Here is a 21,627-nt window from a genome sequence, read left to right as displayed (position 1 = left end):
GAAGATGACATATTTGACTTATCAGGGTTCATGAATGGTTAGCAGCTTGTCACTTGTCAGAAAATGAGATGCTAACTAATTTAAATTGTTACTTAGGAATTAAAGAGCTAATGAAAGAACCAGATAAGAAAGATGTGACAATTGTGTTAATTGAAAACTTAAGTACAAACAGTGCTGAAAGAGTGAGGGATGAAGATACTGATGATAATTGTGATAATAATGATATGAAGTCTACGGTGATTCAGAGATACCTGATAAAGAGGAGAAATACAGGGTGATTCAAAAAGAATACCACAACTTTAGGAATTTAAAACTCTGCAACGACAAAAGGCAGAGCTAAGCACTATCTGTCGGCGAATTAAGGGAGCTATAAAGTTTCATTTAGTTGTACATTTGTTCGCTTGAGGCGCTGTTGACTAGGTGACAGCGTCAGTTGATGCTAAGATGGCGACCGCTCAACAGAAAGCTTTTTGTGTTATTGAGTACGGCAGAAGTGAATCGACGACAGTTGTTCAGCGTGCATTTCGAACGAAGTATGGTGTTAAACCTCCTGATAGGTGGTGTATTAAACGTTGGTATAAACAGTTTACAGAGAATGGGTGTTTGTGCAAAGGGAAAAGTTCTGGACGGCCGAGAACGAGTGATGAAAATGTAGCACGCATCCAGCAAGCATTTGTTCGCAGCCCAGGAAAATCGACTCGCAGAGCTAGCAGAGAGCTGCAAATTCCACAATCAACTGTATGGAGAGTCCTACGAAAAAGGTTAGTTATGAAACCTTATCGTCTGAAATTGGTTCAAGCACTGTCTGCAGCTGATAAGATTAAAAGAATCGATTTCTGTGATTTTATCCTTGCTCAAATGGAAACAGATGAATCTTTCGTTTCAAAGATTGTGTTTAGTGATGAAGCAACTTTCCACACTAACGGGAAAGTCAACCGTCACAATGTCTGTATATGGGGCACTGAGAATCCGCGGGAAACAACTCAGTATGAACGTGACTCGCCTAAGGTGAACGTTTTCTGTGCCATTTCAGCCAATAAAGTTTTTGGTCCCTTTTTCTTCGAAGGTGCTACTGTAACTGGACTACAGTATCTGGAGATGTTAGAGAATTGGCTGTTCCCTCAGCTCAAACAAGAAGCACAACAATTCATATTTCAGCAGGATGGAGCGCCACCACATTGGCACTTATCTGTCTGTAACTACCTGAACGTCAACTACCCGAGGTGATGGATCGGCCGCCAGGCAGCCCGTGACAGAGCACTTCATCACTGGCCTCCAAGAAGCCCTGATCTTACCCCCTGCGATTTTTTCTTATGGGGGTATGTTAAGGATATGGTGTTTCGGCCACCTCTCCCAGCCACCATTGATGATTTGAAATGAGAAATAACAGCAGCTATCCAAACTGTTACGCCTGATATGCTACAGAGAGTGTGGAACGAGTTGGAGTATCGGGTTGATATTGCTCGAGTGTCTGGAGGGGGCCATATTGAACATCTCTGAACTTGTTTTTGAGTGAAAAAAAACCTTTTTAAATACTCTTTGTAATGATGTATAACAGAAGGATATATTATGTTTCTTTCATTAAATACACATTTTTAAAGTTGTGGTATTCTTTTTGAATCACCCTGTATATTGTATGTTTCAAAGAGGACATAGAAGCATTCAGAACAGATGAGGATATAGTAACTGTAAAAGAGTTGTAGAGATATCCAAATACCCTGCCAAAGGTTTAAGTATTAATGATAGTGTGGCAGCTAGTGAGCACTGTAATTTAATTTCTTGTAAAAGACCATGTGTAGATTATGATGATATTCTAGTTACCAAATACAAAAGTGAAGGTAAGTTATCTGATGAAATGGGTAAAGGTGGATTATTTCTTTGTGACCTGTGGCCACTGATGCTATTAATCAAATAAGAATTTCAGGCAAATGGTTATCAGTGTGTGTGATACTGTGTATTCTTGTTGATGGAATAAGATTAAGTGCACATCTGAAAATGTCATGGTGGTGAACAGTGTGAAACAGACAAAATTAGTTGTATTGATAAAATTGTTGGTAAGAACGGTAATAATGATGATGTTTATGTTAATATAATGAAAGAATATGATGTAATGATGATAGTAGATGTGACACTAGACCTGGAGGTCATTGTTTCAAAGAAATTTATGGTGATATATTACATGAAACTATTAGTTCTGAAAAAAGTGGTTAAGTATGCAGTCCATTTATCAAAGTATTGATTGATTTTTGGGAAGGCAGACACCTAATAGTCACAGATAGTGAGGTGAACTGAGACATGAAAAAGATTATATATTTAATTGGTTTAAAAATAAAAGATGCAACAGGAAGACACAATAGGTAGTAAAAAATCAAACTACACTCACTTTTACTATTGAAGAAGTTACCTTTGCACATGGATGTTTAATTATACCTGAACTGAGTGAAGACTTTATACTAAGAATATCTTGGATAAGAGCTGTGATTGCAGGGTTTGACTAGGGAGAACAGAAACTTCCCATAACAGCACCAAATGGGCAGTTTTATTAAACCAAATGTAACTTGTTATGTCAATAAGATTAAGAGCATTAAATTTCCAAAAGAAGGAGAACTTGTGGATAGAGGTATACTACGGTTAGACACAAATGCAGCAGAATATAAGAAACTTGTAGATGCAGAAATCTCTGAAACAGGACTTACAGACAAACAAAAACCTGAGTTGAAATCTTTATTGTGTGAACACAGTGACGTTTTAACAACAGTCCAGGAGAAGTCAAAGGATATTAGTGTACTCAACAATTAAAGTAGCATTAACCATTTTCCACAAAACCATATTGGGAACCTATAGCTAAATGAGCTGTTGTTGAGAATGAGTTACAAAAAATGGAAACATATGGTAGTATTGAAAGAAGTCTCAGTTCACATAATCTATTTGTGATTGCATCAAAGCAGGATTGGGGAGAGATGCTAGTTTTGGATTCTATATATCTGATTAAATTTTTGTACAGAGGAAGAGACCAGCCTTTGTACAATTACAAACATAAATTGAAAACACTTCTGATTATATCAAATTTAATTTAACATCAGGTTTGCATAAGCTTCCATTAGCACCATTGCCCAGAAAGCATACTGAATTTCTTTATGGTGGAGTATGTTAACAATATTTTGTTGTATCTCTCAGTGTGAAGTCATTAGTAGCAGAATTCATTAGAGCTATAGACAGCTGGACCACAGCGTCTACAGTCATCAGGATAATGTCATGCAGAATGTGATAGTGAGGATGTGTCAAAAGCCTGAAAGCATCAAGGCAACATTACTGTCAGTTTATACATTATATTAACAAAAAGTACAGCATTGTCTTCCCCATATTGCTGGCAGCCAGGTAAGCCAAAGAGCACTCGAGTAATGGCTGCTACATCAGGGATGGTTGCTGACTCTGTAGCACTGCAACACAGCCAGTGCTATTCAGTGGCCTGCAATCCTCTCACTGAATTACCAAGCACTCTCCTTTACAATGCAGACTGTTCCCCAGAAAGACTGCCTACAGCTCTGAATGAGATGGCCGTAGTCATGGAGAGCTATGTCGTGGTCTGTCTGCGAGTCAGGGAGCAACAATTACTCTGCTCCCCAGGAACGATGTAGCTTATCAGCTTGCCAAGATCCATCAGTGAGGCCTGTACAGGCCCTAGTGTTGTAAGGCACCACAGACTTCCCATCAGTGATGGCAAGAATGAGGCAGCAGCAGAGTTCATCAGGTCTAGTTGGCAATTGCATTGTAGATTGTAGTCTGCATCTATGTCTACATGATTATTCTGCTATTCACAATAACATGCCTGGCAGAGGGTTTGATGAACCACCTTCAAGCTGTCTCTCTACCATTCCACTCTCAAACAGTGTGTGGGAAAAGCGAACACTCAAATTTTTCCGTGTGAGCCCCGATTTCTCTTATTTTATTGTGACGATCATTTCTCCCTATGTAGGTGGGTGCCAAAAGAATGTTTTCACAATTGGAGGGGAAAATTGGTGATTGAAATTTCATGAGAAGATCCTGTCACAATGAAAAATGCCTTTGTTTTAATGATTGCCACTCCAATTCACGTGTCATGTCTCTGGTACTGTCTCCCCTTTTTTGTGATAATACAAAACAAGCTGCCCTTCTTTGAACTTTTTTGATGACATGTGTCAGTCCCACCTGATGTGGATCCCACACCACACAGCAATACTCCAGAATGGGGGGGGGGGGGGCAGCATGGTGTCAGCAGTCTCTGTAGTAGACCTGTTCCACCTCCACTTCTAAGTGTTCTGCCAGTGAATCGCAGTCATTGATTTGCTCTACCCACAACAGTATCCATGTAATCGTTCCACTTTAGGTTATTTGTAATTGTAATCCCTAAGTGTTCTGTTGAATTTACAGGATTCAGATTTGTGTGACTAATCACTTAATCGAAATTTAGCTGATTTCTTTTAGTACTCAAGTGAATAATTTCACACCTTTCTTGATTCAGGGTCAATTGCCACCTTTCACACCACACAGATATCTTATCTAAATCATTTTGCAATTCGGTTTGGTCATCTGATGACTTTACAAGATGGTAAATGACAGCATCATCTGCAAACAATCTAAGAGGTCTACCCAGATAGCCTCCTATGTCAATAACATAGATCAGGAACAATAGAGGGCCTACAACACTTCCTTGGGGAACGCCAGATATTACTTCTGTTTTACTCAATGACTTTCCATCTATTACTATGAACTGTGACCTTTCTGACAAGGAATCACAAATCCAGTAGCACAAATGAGGCAGTATTCCATAGGCATGCTGTTTGGACAGAAGATGCTTATGAGGAACAGTGTTGAAAGCCTTCTGGAAATCTAAAAATATGGAATCAGTTTGACATTCCCTGTCGATAGCACTCATTACTTCATGAGTATAAAGAGTTGGTTGTGTTTCACAAGAACAATATTTTCTGAATCCGTGCTGACTATGTGTAAATAATTTTTTTTCTTTGAGGTAATTCATAATGTTCCAAAACCCTACTGCAAATTGACGTTAGTGATATGGGTCTGTAATTCAGTGGATTACTCCTATTTCCCTTTTTGGGTATTAGTGTGACTTGAGCAATTTTCCAGTCTTTAGGTACGGATCTTTCTGTGAGTGAGTGGTTGCATATAATTGCTAAATATGGAGTTACTGTATCAGCATACTCTGAACAGAACCTGACTGGTATAAAATCGGGACCGGAAGCCTTGCCTTTATTAAGTGATTTAAGCTGCTTTGCTATACTGAGGATATCTACTTCTTTGTTTCTCATCTTGGTAGTTGTTCTTGATTGGAATTCAGGAATATTCTTTGGTGAAGGAGTTTCGGAAAACTGTATTTAATAACTCTGCTTTAGTGGCACTGTCATCAGTGACCTCACCATTGTTCTCACGCATTGAAGGTATTGACTGCGTCTTGCCACTGGTGTGCTTTATGTATGACCGGAATCTCTTTGGATTTTCTGCCAGATTCTGAGACAGAGTTTCATTGTGGAAATTGTTAATAGCATCTCACATTGAAATACGCACTATATTTTGAACTTCTGTAAAACTTTGCCAATCTTGGGGAGTTTGCATTCTTTTAAATTTGGCATGCTTTTTTCGATGCTTCTGCAACAGCGATCTGACCAATTTTGTGTACCATGAGGGATCAGTACCATCACTTATTAATTTATGTAGTATATATCTCTCAATTGCCGTCAATACTATCTCTTTGAAATCACTACACATCTTATCTATGCTTACATGATCAGATCAGGAGTGGAGACTGTCACTTAAAAAGGTGTTAGGTGCATTTTATGAGCTTTTTTTAAATAGGTGTACTTTGTGTTTCTTTTTGATGGTTATGAGTGTTACAGTATTCAGTCTAGCAGCAACTGCCTTGTGGTCACTATTCCCTGTATTTGTCATGATACTACCTATTTGTCCAGGATTATTTGTTGCTAAGAGGTCAAATATGCTTTCGCAACCATTTATGCTTTGAGTGGTCTCATGAACTAATTGTTCAAAATAATTTTCTGAGAAAGCGTTCAGTAGAATTTTCGATGATATTTTTATGCCTGCTGCTGGCATTAAACGTATAATTTTTTGAGCATATCGAGGGTAGATTGAAGTCACCACTGACTATAATTGTATGAGTGGGTTACTTACTTGAAATGAGACTTCAGTTTTCTTTGATCTGTTCAGCAACTATATCTTCGGAATCAGGGGTCAGTAAAATGATCCAGTAAATAGTTTAGCCTGATTGTCAAGTATAACCTCTACCCATACTATTTTGAGGAAGTATCTACTTTAATTTCACTCCAAGGTAATCTACTCCACCACCAACCGGCTTTAGCCAGCTTTCCATACCTATAACTATTTGAGCTTCAGTGCTTTCAATTAGAGCTTGGAGCTTTAGTTCTTCCCCAATGCAGCTATGACAATTTACAACTTGTTTCTACAACTATCTTGCTGTATTTTGCCTGCCCCCTTTCAGATGGATGCCCTTTCTGTGTTTTCCTGGGACCCTCTAACCTAAAAAAAACCGCTCACTCCCTTCCACACAGCCCCCAGTACCCAAGTAGCCTTTTCCTGTGTGTAGTGGACACCTTACCTATTAAGCGGAACCCAGAAACCCGCCACCCAATGACGCAAGTCAAGGAATCTGCAATGTACATGGTCACAGAACTGCCTGAACCTCTGATTTAGACCCTGCACTCGCCTCTGCACCAAAGGACCAGTGAGTTCTATCAATGATGCTGCAGATGGTAATCTCGCAAGCAAGACTGGCAGTCTTTACCATTTCTGCTACCTGCCCGAAACCAGAGAGAATCTCCTCCAATCCAAAGTTACACATGTCATTGTTACCAACATTAGCCACCAATTGCAGTTGGCTGCACCCTGTACTCTTCATGGCATTCGAAAGCACCCTTTCCACATCTGGGATGATTCCCCTGGTATGCACACTGAGTGCACACTGGCTTCCTTCCCCTCCTTGACAGCCATGTTCATAAGAGGCCGCATTATGCGCCTAATGTTGGAGCTCCCAACTACCAGCAAACCCACCCTCTGTGAATGCCCAGACCATGCAGGCCGAAAAGCTTCCTCTGGAAGAGGATGGACGGCTGCATCCAGTTTAGAGACTTTGTCAGCCACAGAGAATGCCCAAAACCAAACAAACAGGTGAGGCGCTATGATCGGCCTGTCAGGAAGTCTTTTGCTGCCTGTCAGACTTTGGAATTATCTCCCACTCGACCACAGGTGAGGGATCAATCTCAGTGTAGGCAGTTCCTGGGGTGGCCACAGCAGTGGATTGATCGGTGGACATGTCGGACGTGCTTGACGTCCCTCGCATCCCTGTGTCTGACCCCACCACAGTGATGCCCTGGGCAGCAGCCTCAAGCTGTGTGATGGAAGCTAACACCGCCTGGATCTGTGAGCAAAGGGTCACCAACTCAGCTCGCATCTGTACACAGCAATCACAGTTCATATCCATTACTGAAGTCACTCCTGTTTGAAGCTCGTCAAAATATATGACACATGAATGGTGTACTCGCCAGGGACTGGAGGTGCTCTGTCACTAACAGTCTAACAACTCTGAGCTGTTCTGCTACACTGTTATTAAAATAAAAGGTTGTGCCTAGTAAACACTCAAACATGCAATAAATTGCAAAAATAAAATAGTAACTACACAGATAAATGAAAATAAGTTGCTCCTGTTTGACACTCATAAAAATATGTAACAAACGAATGTGTACTCGTCTTATTAGCAGCAGGAACTCAAGGTGCTCTGTCACTGATGTTCTATCCAAAACTGTCATCTCAGTAGATCTCAGACAGAGCAGAGCAGAAACAGCTTGATAGTAGTAGTTGTAACACTGAATCACAACTGAGAACTAAACTGTGGAAGTGAGAGTATAAGTACTCATTGAGTTATGCTGATGACATTATTCTCAGGAAGGGATATCCAAATGTGCTCCAGTTCTCTGAGCTCATCACCGCTCTTGGTCACATCAGGATGTCACAACTTCATCTTTCAGATGCCCTTTTGTGCTGTGTGAGTAACTGAATAGTTACTCTTGCATTATATCTGAGCTTTCTTGTGACACTTTGAGCAAGCCACATTATGATGTTATCTCTATGTCGTCATGATGTCAGTTTTCCCCATCTGCTTGCTTGAGCACTCAGCTTGTCCTGAGGGTTGCAGTAGCTTCCACATTTGCAGCTGCTTCATCAGTGTTTCTCACTTGCTGGCATTCTGCCTGGCCTATGGAGTTGCCAGGGATAAACTTCAACAATTTATTTAATATCTGCCTGCAATACTATTCTGGGGTATGACAATTCCCCCTTCCTTTAGAAAATTAGCCTCAGATTTTCCTGCTTGGAATATCTCTTAAACAATCTGATCATATATATTTGACATCAATAACTATACACTCTGTGGTTTGGTTGTTGTTCTGCACTCAAGGAGCTGAACCACACATCTCATAGGTTGACCCTTAATCATATAACATTACACTCTACATTAAGCCCATTGAACATGTCATTTTAGCTGACAGTCTTTCATAAAGTTACAAATTTACCTACTAGTTTACATATAATCACTTATTAATGCTTAGCTCTATTAACAAACAAGCAGACAGGTATCTGGTGTACAGGTAACTCTGAGCAGTTTACAGATCCTCATCTAAAGTGAAAGTAGATTACACAAGTTGCAATCAGAACCACTGTAGCACTGGAAGATGTAACACTAATAGTTCTAATGTTATGACGTTACTTATCAAGATATTCCTGCATGTGATGAAGTATTTGCTCTGCTGTAATTTGTTCTTTTTGTGTCTCTACAGGTTCATCTAGTGAGTGAAGGATGTGTGAGTTCAGGGTATTATTCAGGAACATTAGGTTTTGAGTTGGCAGCACCTCCAGCAGTTTCTCCAGTTAATATTACATGGGTTGTTATCACTTAATTGTAGTCATACCGGTGGACATAGTTATGTCACATGTCATACTGCTTACTAATATTACACTGTCCTGCAATTCCATTCTGATCATCCCCTTCAGTTTCCCCTTTTTGTAACAATTTATGGTTACTATTTCTGGTTAAAAAATTGAGTAGACCCAGTGTGCCCATTTTCTGGAAATGACAGTGCAAGGCTAACAATTCCCTTTCACATTTAGTTGCTTCAGTTTTCCCCAAGAAAATTCAAATGCCTGTGCGTGAGTCTGTACCTCTCTACTTGGGCAGATCATAATATTTTTCTTCTGACAGCCCCTGTAAGTCTTCCAGTGACATCAGAAGGTAGGCTTCTCTTTGTTCTGAACTTACCAATACTTCCCACGCTTGGCCTGTACCCATTTTCTTGGAGTTTTTCACTTCTGCTCCCTCCTTCTAAAGGTGAGTCTACATGGAATGAACAACACAACCACAACCTACAATGAAAGCAACTTTGTTCTATCCCTTGGCATAGTTTACCAACAAAGAAAACAAGCCATCTAAAAGCAAACAATAAGCTCCAAATACCCCTTAATAAACTAGGCAAAGACAATCAGTGTACAAAACAACCATTTAATCTAAAAAAATTGATGATAGCCCTAGTCTTTGGAAAGTAGCTGATGAATTCTTAAGTCCAAACAGCATTCAAGATTCCTGGAAACAGCACCAGAGGACACTAAAAGTGATCTTCAGCTGCTCCTCTTGTGCTGCTTCTAGTTGATGATATCCACTCTTCAAATCCATTGTCGAAAAATATCTGCACTGATCCAAGCCATCCAGAGTCCCTGTTATGTATGGTATGGAATACACATTGCTAGCAATTCTTGCATTAGGTTATTGTAATCACAGCAAAGTTTGTGTTTCTTAAAGCCATCCAGTGACTTCTTTGGGATCATGATGATGGCTGCTTTCCACAGGCTGTCACTATGTTTAATAATTCCATCACACAGTTGTTGATTACTAAATTCTCCCATCAGTGATTGCACACTTCTCAAGTCTCTGTACGGTTTTCAATAGACTGGACCATTGTTCTCTGTTGGTATTCTGTGCTGCATGACTGGTGTCGCTGGTATAGGACCACTTGGTAAACTGCAGTAACAAGGCTTCCATTGCCTTCCTATCATTTCTATGTAAGTACTTTACTTCCAATGTAATGCAGATACATTGATAGTTTGTTTATGTCAAAGATCCTCACTTGACCTATCTATGTCATCCTTCTCTAGGACATCTAAATTAGCAGTCTGTAAACTCTTTGGCAAACTCACCCCATCCATGCCAAAATTATCAGAACTGACTGGAACCAAAAATCTACAACCATTTCACTGGCATGCGCTATACTTCTGCATATAAAACACCTCTTTGCTCTCCAGTGGCTTACAACACATAATATTACCTTTGGTAGGTCTGTACTTACAATAACCCAGACCAACTTCCCTGTTCCTTGTGATATACTATAATGTGAACAGATCTAGAGTACAAGGGTCTGCAGTTTATTTGTTGCCACCTTCACAATTGGTAGACATTGTTACATTTGCAGTTGTTCCACCTCGTGGAAACAGTGACCCTCTGAGCTCAACTGTGTACTCTCTAAGGTAAATTTTTGCATGATGTTTATCAAATAAGTCAGGTCCTAGGATCGCACAGTATCCTCATCAACATGTGGCAAACAGTGTTGTCCCCAATGATGTTGATCATTGTCACTCATCCTACGTAACATATATCATGGAGACCTGTCTGTCTCTACACAGGAGGTCCAGATGACACGTGGGCACCTGTGTCGACCAAAAATTTATGTTCCCTACTATTTAAAGTTCCTAACAAGCAGCACTCCATCTTTGCATATATTTTTTCAGTCCTTTGTTCTACTGGGAATTCCATATGATGAATGAGACACTCATATGTACACATCTATAACACTTTACCCCAGAGAAGAAAATACTATGGTCACACTGTCTCTGAGTGGCAATGTCGATTTCTTCCAGCTGTGTGGTGATTTTAGTAGGAGCAGAAATCATCTGCGTTCTCTATCCTGGATCTTCTTGACATCTCAGCAAAAATGCACTTCACAAATACCTCCAAAGCCCTATTCTCCACTTCTGACAGAATGACTCTTGTCAGTCTATGAATTCTGCATCAGTTCATATGTTTGTGCATTAATCTTCCTAATACTGTATGAGAAGGACTCCACCATTTAGATGTGTTTGTGTGAAAATCCACTGAGTTTCTCTCTAAAAAAATGTGGTGCTATTTGGTTTACGATATTGCTGTGTGAAAATCCACTGAGTTTCTCTCTAAAAAAATGTGGTGCTATTTGGTTTACGATATTGCTAGATAAGTCTGTTAGCCATTTCACCAAATGTTTGCATCTTATTCAGTGTCTCACGTTACATAATGTTTGTCTTTGGTCACTCACTAACCACAACCTACCCATACTCAAGGAAGTTTCATCATTCCTGTTTTCAGTTTAGTGGGAGCTTTCACATTGTTAATAGAAACATGCACAAACACACGGTCATTTTTCACAGTACAGGAGCTACCAGATTAGTTGCTGTGGTATCAATGGGTATATTTAACAAGGCATTTGTCTCTTCCAAATCAGATAGTGGTTACCTCCTAATGGTTCCAGCACTGCTAGTTTGTTAGAAATGCATCATTCACCTTTTACTGTTTACCTGTAGTTAACAACAACATGGCTATTTCCCATTTTAAGGCTGGTGACAGGTGACCTTTTTGGATGGATCACATTTTATGCTCCATTGGACAGAGGTTTTGTCATCATGTATGGCGTGAAATGTTTTACAGAAAACACCCTGCAAGCGTCATGGTCTGAGGAATGTTTTCATGCCATTTCCTGAGTGATCTCACTCTTTCTAATTGATGAGTTACCCCTGGAAATTATTACATAACACATTATTGAGTAGAAATGTGAAGTATATGTCAGGAGGTTGATTTGTTTGCTTCCAAGACTAGTAATTACATGAAGAGCAAAAGTAGCCAAATTTAATTGTTGAGAATCTCAGTAAAATGCTTCTTCCAGTTCAGGTTTACACAGATACGTTCATTCAAAAATGTGGAGCACTGTACATTATTCCCTGACTTGTTCATGTGCTACATCTGTTGCTGGTATGACTTTGTTTTACAGAATAGAATATAGTGTTTTCCTTAAAATTTATGGAGAGCCCATTTGCAGAGACCCTCTGAATAATGTTTTGAAAAACATCATTAATAATTTCTTCTGTTGCTTTATCTCCAGTGGGATTATTATTACACTAATATTGTCTGCAGTCCCAATTTTTCTTGTTGGATGTTAAGTGGAAGGTTATTCACATGTATAAGAAGTTGGAATGACTCAAAATTGTGCCTTGTGCACTCCTTTTGTGATTCATCTCATCATTAAAATTTTCCTACTCTTCTAACATCATTTGAATTATTCAGCACAATGTTTGGCATTCTCTTTGTTAAGTATGATTCAGGCCAGTTGTTTGTAAAGCCAGCAGTTCCATTCAAATTATGTCTTTCTGAGAGAGCGACATTTTTACACAATCAGGCACTAAGAAAGTTCACAAAAATACCAACTGATGATGTGTTATTATTTAATACTTGTAATATTTGGTGGGTGAACATATAAACTTGCCAACAGCCTTGCCACAGCAAAACACTGGTTCCTGTCTGCTCACCAGAGTTAAGCATTGTCAGGCTTGGCTAGCTAGCACTTGGATGGCTAACCATCCAGTTCTGCCAAGTGCGGTTGGCAAGTAGGTTGCACTCAGCCCTTGTGAGGCCAACTGAGGATCAAATATGACTGAGAAGTAACGGCTCTGGACACAAAAACTCATGATGGCCAGGAGAGTAGTGTGCTGACCACATGCCCTCCATATTCCCACTCAGTGGCACCTAGCCAAAGAGGATGACACAGGAGTTGGACACCATCAATGGGCCTTCTGAGGCGTCTTCAAACAGAGTTTAGAATGGATAAATAGCATTCTTATTATACATTCAAAAATTCTTCGTTCCATCACTGATGGGTTGTCAAAGAATTTTTTTGAGTGAATAAGTGACTACTTCTTGCACAACACTAATACTGTGTGCTTAAAAATGTAAACCATTTATCTGTCTTTTATTATATTTATGATTGGTATGCTTGTTTTCAAACTGTGATTGTTTGTCAACAATAAGCTTCATGTGAGACTAAATATTTGTACAGTGTACAGGTGTTGTCAGCATGACCAACTGTCTAACAGCTGTCTACAAGAAGTTGCAGAGTGGACAGCATTATTAGCCTCCTTACACATTTCTGTGCAATAAACACTTTTATGCTCAATATCACATTATCCCAGAATATTATGCCATAAGATATTAGTGAATGAAAACAGGGAAAAGTAAGTCAGTTTTTCGACACTTTTATTTCCAAAATATTATATTATCCATAATGTAACCAAAGATTGTTACTGATGGAACAGAAGATGCAACAAGTCTGCTAAAGAGACTGCCTACACTACACTTGTCCATCAGCTTCTGGAGTATTGCTGCATGGTATGCAATCCATATCAGATAGCACTGACAGGGGGTTGAAAATGTTCAAAGAAGGGAAGCTAATTCTGCATTATTGTGGAACAGGGGAGAGGGGTCATGAATATGATGTGTGTGTTGGTGTGGAAATCATTAAAATAAAGGCATTTTTCTTTGTGATGAAATCTTTTCATGAAATATCAATCACCAAATTTCACCTCCAGATGCAAAAATATTTTGGCGGCGCCCATCTACATAGGGAGAAATGGCCATTGTAAGAAAATAAAAGAAATCAGAGCTCCCATGGAAATATCTGTGTGTTTTCTTTGTCCTATGCACTGTTTCAAGTGGAATGGTAGTGAAGTAGTCTGAAAGCAGTCACATGGATGTGGATGGAGAGCTAAGACATTTAAGAAGATGAGTAACATGTGACTTCCAGTTCAGGTTGTTATCAGTATAAACATCTAAGAATTTAGAATTGTTTCATTTATTGTTTTAACCTCATGCATTATCTCTAATGATGTAATCAGGGTCAGAATTTGCAGAGAACCAGTTTTATCAAGAAAATACTATTTACATTCTCAAATATTGAAGTTACCCCATTGGGTTTGTTTATAATACTGGTATTTTCAGCAATGGGAACTTTTTCCCCTTCTTGGATATATGATGGAAGATAATTACCAATAATGAGTTTTGTGGCTCTGTGGTACATGTGTGGTGATTGTTCCCTATTATGTAGATGCTGAGTTTCTTAGTGCAGCAGTCTGCTTCCTCTTAGTTAGATAGGATGGAAACCTGTTACTAACAAGATCTTTGACCCCATAATATTTGAGCTTCTTTAACAGAATGCTGTAAACTACACAATCAAACGCTTTTGACAAGCTATAGACAACATCAGATGCCAATATTTTGTCACTTAAATTTTTTAATAGCTTGCTTTACACATGTTAAGATGGCAGTGCCTCAACTGGTTTTCTTGATATAGTTTGTCAAATAAATGAAAAGGTGGCTTGTGTGGATGAACTTCCACAACATATATTATATCTCATTACTCTATAAGTTAATGACTGTTGAAATGATGTAATAATTTCTATAAGGTTTTGTCGCATAAAAAAGAAAACAAGAGGTAATTAATTATGTGAAAACTGGTTCCAGCTATCATCTTAATAAGGTTAAAAGGTACATTCACAAAAGTTGCCACATTCAGTGGTATTCAGTTGATGCATTCTATTTGTTCCCAACAACTGTAAGTTGTTCAGAAATAGTGACTGACTATGTTGTACACAACACTCCATAGAATGGTGTGTATGAGCATCTAATAACTTAGTATCAACTACATATCAGCAATGAAACCAAAGTTTTCAGTCTATATTTGTAGTTTTATTTATGTTGTATACAATAAGGAATACTTACAACTACTGCTGGCTCTTGCTGACATTTCCATCCTCAATTGTCTTCAGGTTGTGAACAGAGTATCTGTTATAGAAACCCCAGATACTCTTCATCAACTTGTCATTATATTTAGTGGGCAACTCTTCCATAACTGAAAAATAAAACATTTTAAATGACACGACATCATCCCAAATTCAGACTGAAATGCCATGCAGCATTTTATAAAGCATGGTACAATTCATTTTAACTTGAGTCATTACAGTTATGAAGACAGTGAGCACATTTTACACAAATGAAGCACATGTGAATTTGATGAATTATCTTTGCAGTCATTTACATGCTGCTTAAAATGGATTGAAACAATAAAAACAATCAAATATTGATAAAATTATTTAAATGGATAGATAAAAAATCAACTCACCAAGTGGCAGCAGAAGACACACATAAAAGATTGTTGTGATTGGCAAACTTTCAGAGCCAGTAGCTCCTTCTTCAGGCATAAGGGTTGAAGGGGGAGGAAGAAGGGTGAAGGAAAAGGACAGGAGATGTCTAAGAAATGGGGTAGATTTTGCGAAAGCCACCCAGAACCACGGGTCAGAGGAGACATACCGTGTGAGATGAGAAGGAAAGACATTGTTGACCAGTATGGGATGAGAAGGAAAGACCTGCCAACAATCAGTCTTTCCTTCTCATCTCATATGGTAACCCTCCCCTGACCTGCAGTTTTGAGTGGCTTTTGCAAAATCTACCCCATTTCCTAGACATCTCCAGTCCTTTTCCTTGACCCTTCTTCCTTACCCTTCAACCCTTCTCCCTGAAGAAGGAGCCACTGGCTCTGAAAGCTTGCCAGTCACAACAGTCTTTTATGTGTGTGCTCTGCTGCCACTTGGTGAGTAGATTTTTTTTATCTATCCATTCAAAAAAAATTAAATGGATTGTGTTTGATCCCTAATGTTAGTAAAAATTCATATAGTAATATGGTCAGTGTAAGGTGACAATAAACGAGACAATGGGAGGGGTGTGGGGGGGGGGGGGGGGGGGGGGGAGCATTGGAGGGGTGTGTGTGCATCAGTAAGTTACCGCCATTCTCATTTGTTAAATGCCTGTCTGTTTGTTGCCTAATCTATTAAGTAATCTATGATAATTGTAATAAAATTAAAACTCATTCTAAAGTGTACTTTGAATCAAAAAAATTATATTAAACAGCAACTTTCTAACTGTACATTACTTGCAGGAAAATGCATGTGGCTAGGTAAGATCTTTATACACACGCAAATACACTGGTTAGCCAAACATTTCATGTATGTAACAGACATTTCAAACATTTTCAGAAGATGTAACATTTAGGTTCATAAATGCTGTTGTATTCACTTTTCTGTGTTCCATAAATCCCGTCATGGAGGAGATGATTCAGGGATGTGGAATGTGTACATTAACAGCAGAAGCCAATGCTGGTTAACTTCTGCAAAGCGTGTTAATAACACATTATGACTAGTGATAGTCTACTAACTTAGACTGTCATAGGAATTATAAACAAAATTGTTCAAAAAAGGTTTTTCTACACTGCACATCTGCAAAAATTTGTAAGCTTAGATTTAAAGAGAGAAGCAAATGAAAGAATAAATAAATGAAAAGCACCAGTTTGCTTTTGTTCTACAATATTACTTTTATTGTTAACCGGTTTTCGGCTTACAAAACCATCTTCCGACATTTACTGAGTATTATCACCAAAGAAGTTACAATGTTTGCAAAGAACATTGGAAGAGAAGTAAACTGGTGCTTTTCATTTATTATAATATTGTTCTACCAAGAATCAACGGAAGATTCTGTTAACATGAAAGAATAAACCTTATGGAGGGGGAAAAACTTTATTGTGAAATACAAAAACAATAAACAAGATAAAGGCAATCTCTTTGAAAGTGCACAAAATGTGAAATCAAAATATGCATTGCTCCAACAGATACATAGTAATATACATGGATATTCCTTGGCAATCTGTCAGTTGTGTGAGGTAAGTTACTGTCAGTCCTATACATGACTAATCCACCTCCCTGCTGAAACTGTGGGTCTGCAAGCCTGAGACATGCATTCATACCAGCTCATTCTGTGCTCTTGTATGACAATCATGAGGTGTCAGACAAATCCTGCATTTATTGGTGAAGAAAATCCAATGTCATTCTTCCATATTCCATTCCAGATGTCCCCTGGTCCACCTTCCTCACACACAACAGTGTGTGAAGGGATGGGAGGGTGTTGTGCTCTTGTTAGTAATTGATACCTAGAGGCCTTATTGATCATTTGGACATGATTAAGTACTATATACCATAGATCGACACAGTCCTCCAAGTTGTACCAATAAGGCGGCATGCAGTTCTGCAGCATTTTCCTCCGGAGTCATTCTCCAAACTGAAGTTCAGACGAAACATTTTACAAAACCGGGCAATAAACAACAATACCTCCCTTTTGAAGCTGTGACACTTCCATGTCAAACACTTCCTTCCCTCCACACTATGATTTTGTGGAAAATGTACCTGCTAGAACACTGTATATTTTTTTCACTTTTAAATGTGTCTATTAGAACTGGAATTTTGCCTTCTGAAATTAAGTACTGGCCATCTAGTCTGAACCTCTGATTTCTAAAATGGATGTAAGTCTCCCTACATATGAAAGAGGTGTCATGCATCTCAAAACATTTCAGTTTGTCAAAGAGAATTTTATGGCTCTCACAATCAGAGCCCTTGGCAATGTTCACAATATACTGATATGATGTTTTTATTTGTTTAATTCACCAGCACTCCATTTGCAAGAAAACATATGGCTTAGGCTGTGAAGAATATATCACATAAACAGATTGAAAGGCATTTAGCAGGTTATGCTATAGGACATGAATCTTGAATGATGATGGTGGACAATTTAAGTGAAATTTTTTAAAACACTGATAGAAGTTAAATGGGTCTTGATTAGAAATGATTTTCTTAGCTTCACTTTTATGGATTTGTATAACCATTTCATATCTGAGTCTGTCAGGGAAAATATCACGAGTCATAAACTCATTACAGAAATTACTTAAGGGCAGTCACATCAAATCAACATATGATCTAATAATATACTAGAACCACCATCATAGCCAGAAGAATTACCATTTGTAGTGATAAAATTTTTCTCTTCCTTCTTGGAGATTATATTTTTGAAACTATTGTTGATGGCTGGCAAAAACAGTGACTGCTTGTAAAACTAATGCATCTCTGTGTTATTGTAGAACAGTATGTGCAATACTTGCTGCCACAGTGAGGCAGTAATCCTTGAAACTGGTGTCCAATTATTTTAGTGTGTTTTCATTCCTGCCACAGCTATTATGTAGGAAGTTGGTTTCATTTGCCTCAATGTTTTTGTTTATTTATTGTTTAATAATTGTCCTGATTGTTTTTACTTATTCCTGAAGTTTTTCATTTGTTTCTGTCAAGTGTTTCTGTGTTGCTTTTTTGGTACTGGTAATAGGCTAAAGAGTTGTACAATACTTGTGGTAAGGGTATTACAGTTCTTTGTCACAACTTGTTCTCTGAATTAGACAGAGCTTCCTCCTCCCATCACAATAAACTTAACACCTCTATGTAGCCCATCCCTTGTCTGTGCTTCTGTTTTGTTTTACCCTACCCCTCTCCTGCTGCTGCCCCCTATTTTTACGGGAAGAACAACTGAAATACTGATGAAACATTATTATGCAAAAGCTAATTTTTAGTCTACAGTGTGGGTCGCAGAGATATCTCCCCTGTGTCCTTCCCATAATTTTTCACTGAACATAATGGCTGATTCATTGGTTATGTTGCTTCCATACTCTGCTTTTCTGTTATGATGCGTATTTAATACTTCACAATATTTTATTGTAATATTTGACCATTGTGACCAGATAAACCATTTACTACATTTAAATCACTGAATGTATTTGTGTCTTAGAACAAGCATTCAGTGTTACTGAATGTATTTGTGTCTTAGAACAAGCATTCAGTGTTACTGAATGTATTTGTGTCTTAGAACAAGCATTCAGTGTTTAATGAAACATGACCTTCGAATTTTTTTGAGGACTTTGCTGTGAGAAATACCACACAGCTATACATGAACAACTTTTGTTCTTGATCAGTGCTGTCAGATGGAATACAAGTGTCTACAGATAATCAGTGTCTAATGAAGTATGCATAACCTACTTAAACCTTTCTAGCTACTTGATGATACGTAAAATACAAGTATTTCCTGGTTTTGGCTTCTAAATTGTCTGGTTTTTCCAAAATAATTGAAAAATCTATTATAAAAGACTAATCAGTTTCATAGAAAAAAATAATTATTTCTCAAATAACATGGATTCCAAAAATCTAAATCTACTGAGACATCTATCTTTGCATTCCTAAATGAAGCCTTAAATGCAATAGACAATAAAGAACATATCTCAGCCATATTTCTAGATGCCTCTAAAGCACTCGATGTCATCAATTACAACACCTCGCTTTAGAAACTTGAATCTGTAGGTATTAGAGGCCTGGCCTATGAATGTATAAAATCACATCTCCAAAACAGAGAGTAAGGGAGAAGGGAACAAGATAAAGTCCAACTGCTCAGAAAGGCAGAGCATCAAGTATGGTGTACCACAAGGCTCCATTCTAGGACCAGTTCTGTTTCTACTCTTTGTAAATGACTTGGAACCAACTAGCCCATGCCATAATTACATAAAATTTGCAGATGACGCAAATGTGATAAAAAAAGGAAGGACCAAAGAAGAAAAATTGTACCATTCACATTACAGACTGGTTTTCTGGAAACAACTTAGTAATAAACACAGAAAAAACAGTTACAATGCATATACACACAGTGCAAAATAAATTTCCACTAGCACCAGACATAGAGTTGTTTACTACAACCCATGAAAATGTAAGCTCTACAAAATTTCTTGGGATATGGATCCAAGAAGATCTAAGATGGGTCCAACATACAAAATACATTACAAATAAATTAAATACCATTTGCTATACTATCAAAATTCTTTCTGACTGCACATCGAAAGAGACACTAAAAGATGTATACTTCACCCAGGCAGAATCCTTACTGCAATATGGCATAATCTTATGGGGAAACGCATCTGCTAGCAAAAGTTGATTTATATACCAAAAGAGAATTGTAAGAGCCATAGAAAATGCTGCATCAAGAAGCTCATGCAAGCTCTTATTCAAGAACCTACATATCCTTCCACTACCATGTCTGTACATTTTACAAGTAATCATATTTGTAAGGAAAGTCTTAGAAAACAGCAACAGTCTTGGGTCAACTAACCAGAGTATCCACCTGTATAACACGAGGAGAAAGCAGGACATACATATTCAACATGCACACAACACTAAAACAGAATGGACCACTGCAAACAGAAAACAGACTATACAATAAGCTACCTACGAACATTAAAACAATAAAAGACACTTCAAAATTTAAAACTGCTGTCCATAAATATTTATTGCAAAAATGTTATTATAGTATAGATGAATATCTTGAAACATAAAAATCTATTTCTTAAAAAAAGTAATGTATGGAAGCTGAACCTTCAGTCGTGATTATATTAACCCCTAATCAATGTAAATATTCTTGTATGATTTAAAAACATGTATTGTAAATCACAATGACTTGTCCGATATCATATTGTATACCTTGTACAACAAATGATCAAAAGGACCAATAAAAATGTAATGTAATGTAATGCTACTACCTTATATGTTACCAGAGTCACTGATATGATACAGTAGTTCAATATAACATTCAATAATCAATGGCACTATCAGTCCACTGCTTTCTATTTTACATAATTATTTTCTTATGTATTTTAAAGTTAAGAATATTTACATTTATTTCCCATGTGAGGATAGTTCCCACTGCCTGAGTTATCTGTACTAGAGCTGCTGAATGATGACTGTCGATCTGCCTTGGTCATTGACTCATACTTCTGCAAGTTGCTACGCACTTTGTATGCAGCATGCATGCCTTGTGGGAAGGCTGACATCTTGTGGCATGCTGGAACATGAAAATTAACAGTGCAGTTCTCATTAAAAATTCAAATAAAACAAAGACTACTCTTAAAAATTTTAATATTTGTAATTAATAGCTTGGATATTACATAAACATAAATGATGACCATATGTTTCTTGCACATGAAGAGAAACAAAAACATGGGTGCGAGTTTACTATGTCCACATTGCTGATTGCATACTATCTTCCTTTTTACACATACATGAAAATAATTTGAATTTATGCAACCCTAAAAGTGAGAATATTTTTTTCACTTCTGTCATCATGAAAGACTTCCAGGACACTTTACATACATTCACTTTGTATTAATTTTAGATATGAGAATAGCACTAAATCAATACAATATAATTTAAAATTAAGTTGAATAACTACTAACTACTGCTGCAGCTAAATTAACTGAAACTGTGGCACAGTAACACTCAATTTAGAGGTAGATTATTCAGTCTAAGTGACTAAGAATTTTCCACTTCAGAATTTGATCTCAAGAAATATGTAGACAATAATATAGTGTTTCTGAATGGTATATCATAAAATAAAACCCCAGTTAGAAATCAAATTTCTTGTTTTACTTATTGAAAGTATAAGAAAGTCCTGGTGACCTAGTTAACCTGCAGGACTGTGCTGTACTGAGGGTGCCTGAACATCAACATAAT

At 37.9% G+C, this 21,627-nt stretch overlaps 1 protein-coding gene across 1 annotated transcript in view; it reads right to left on the bottom strand.

Moving 5' to 3' along the window:
* The window catches only part of LOC124593995, an 81,106-nt gene that overhangs the window by 23,664 nt on the left and 35,815 nt on the right, over positions 1-21,627 (bottom strand). The window contains exons 3-4 of the mRNA XM_047132346.1: positions 20,792-20,959; positions 14,933-15,062 (exon numbers count right to left, since the gene is read on the bottom strand). Of these exons, the coding sequence (XP_046988302.1) occupies positions 14,935-15,062; positions 20,792-20,959 (296 nt within the window). The 3' untranslated portion in view covers positions 14,933-14,934. The remainder of the gene's footprint in view (positions 1-14,932; positions 15,063-20,791; positions 20,960-21,627) is intronic.

Source organism: Schistocerca americana, chromosome 2 (genome assembly GCF_021461395.2).
Source record: "Schistocerca americana isolate TAMUIC-IGC-003095 chromosome 2, iqSchAmer2.1, whole genome shotgun sequence".
Classification (NCBI taxonomy): Eukaryota; Metazoa; Arthropoda; class Insecta; order Orthoptera; family Acrididae; genus Schistocerca; species Schistocerca americana.
Note: the sequence above shows the minus strand (reverse complement) of the source record. Positions and strands in the feature narration are given on the sequence as shown.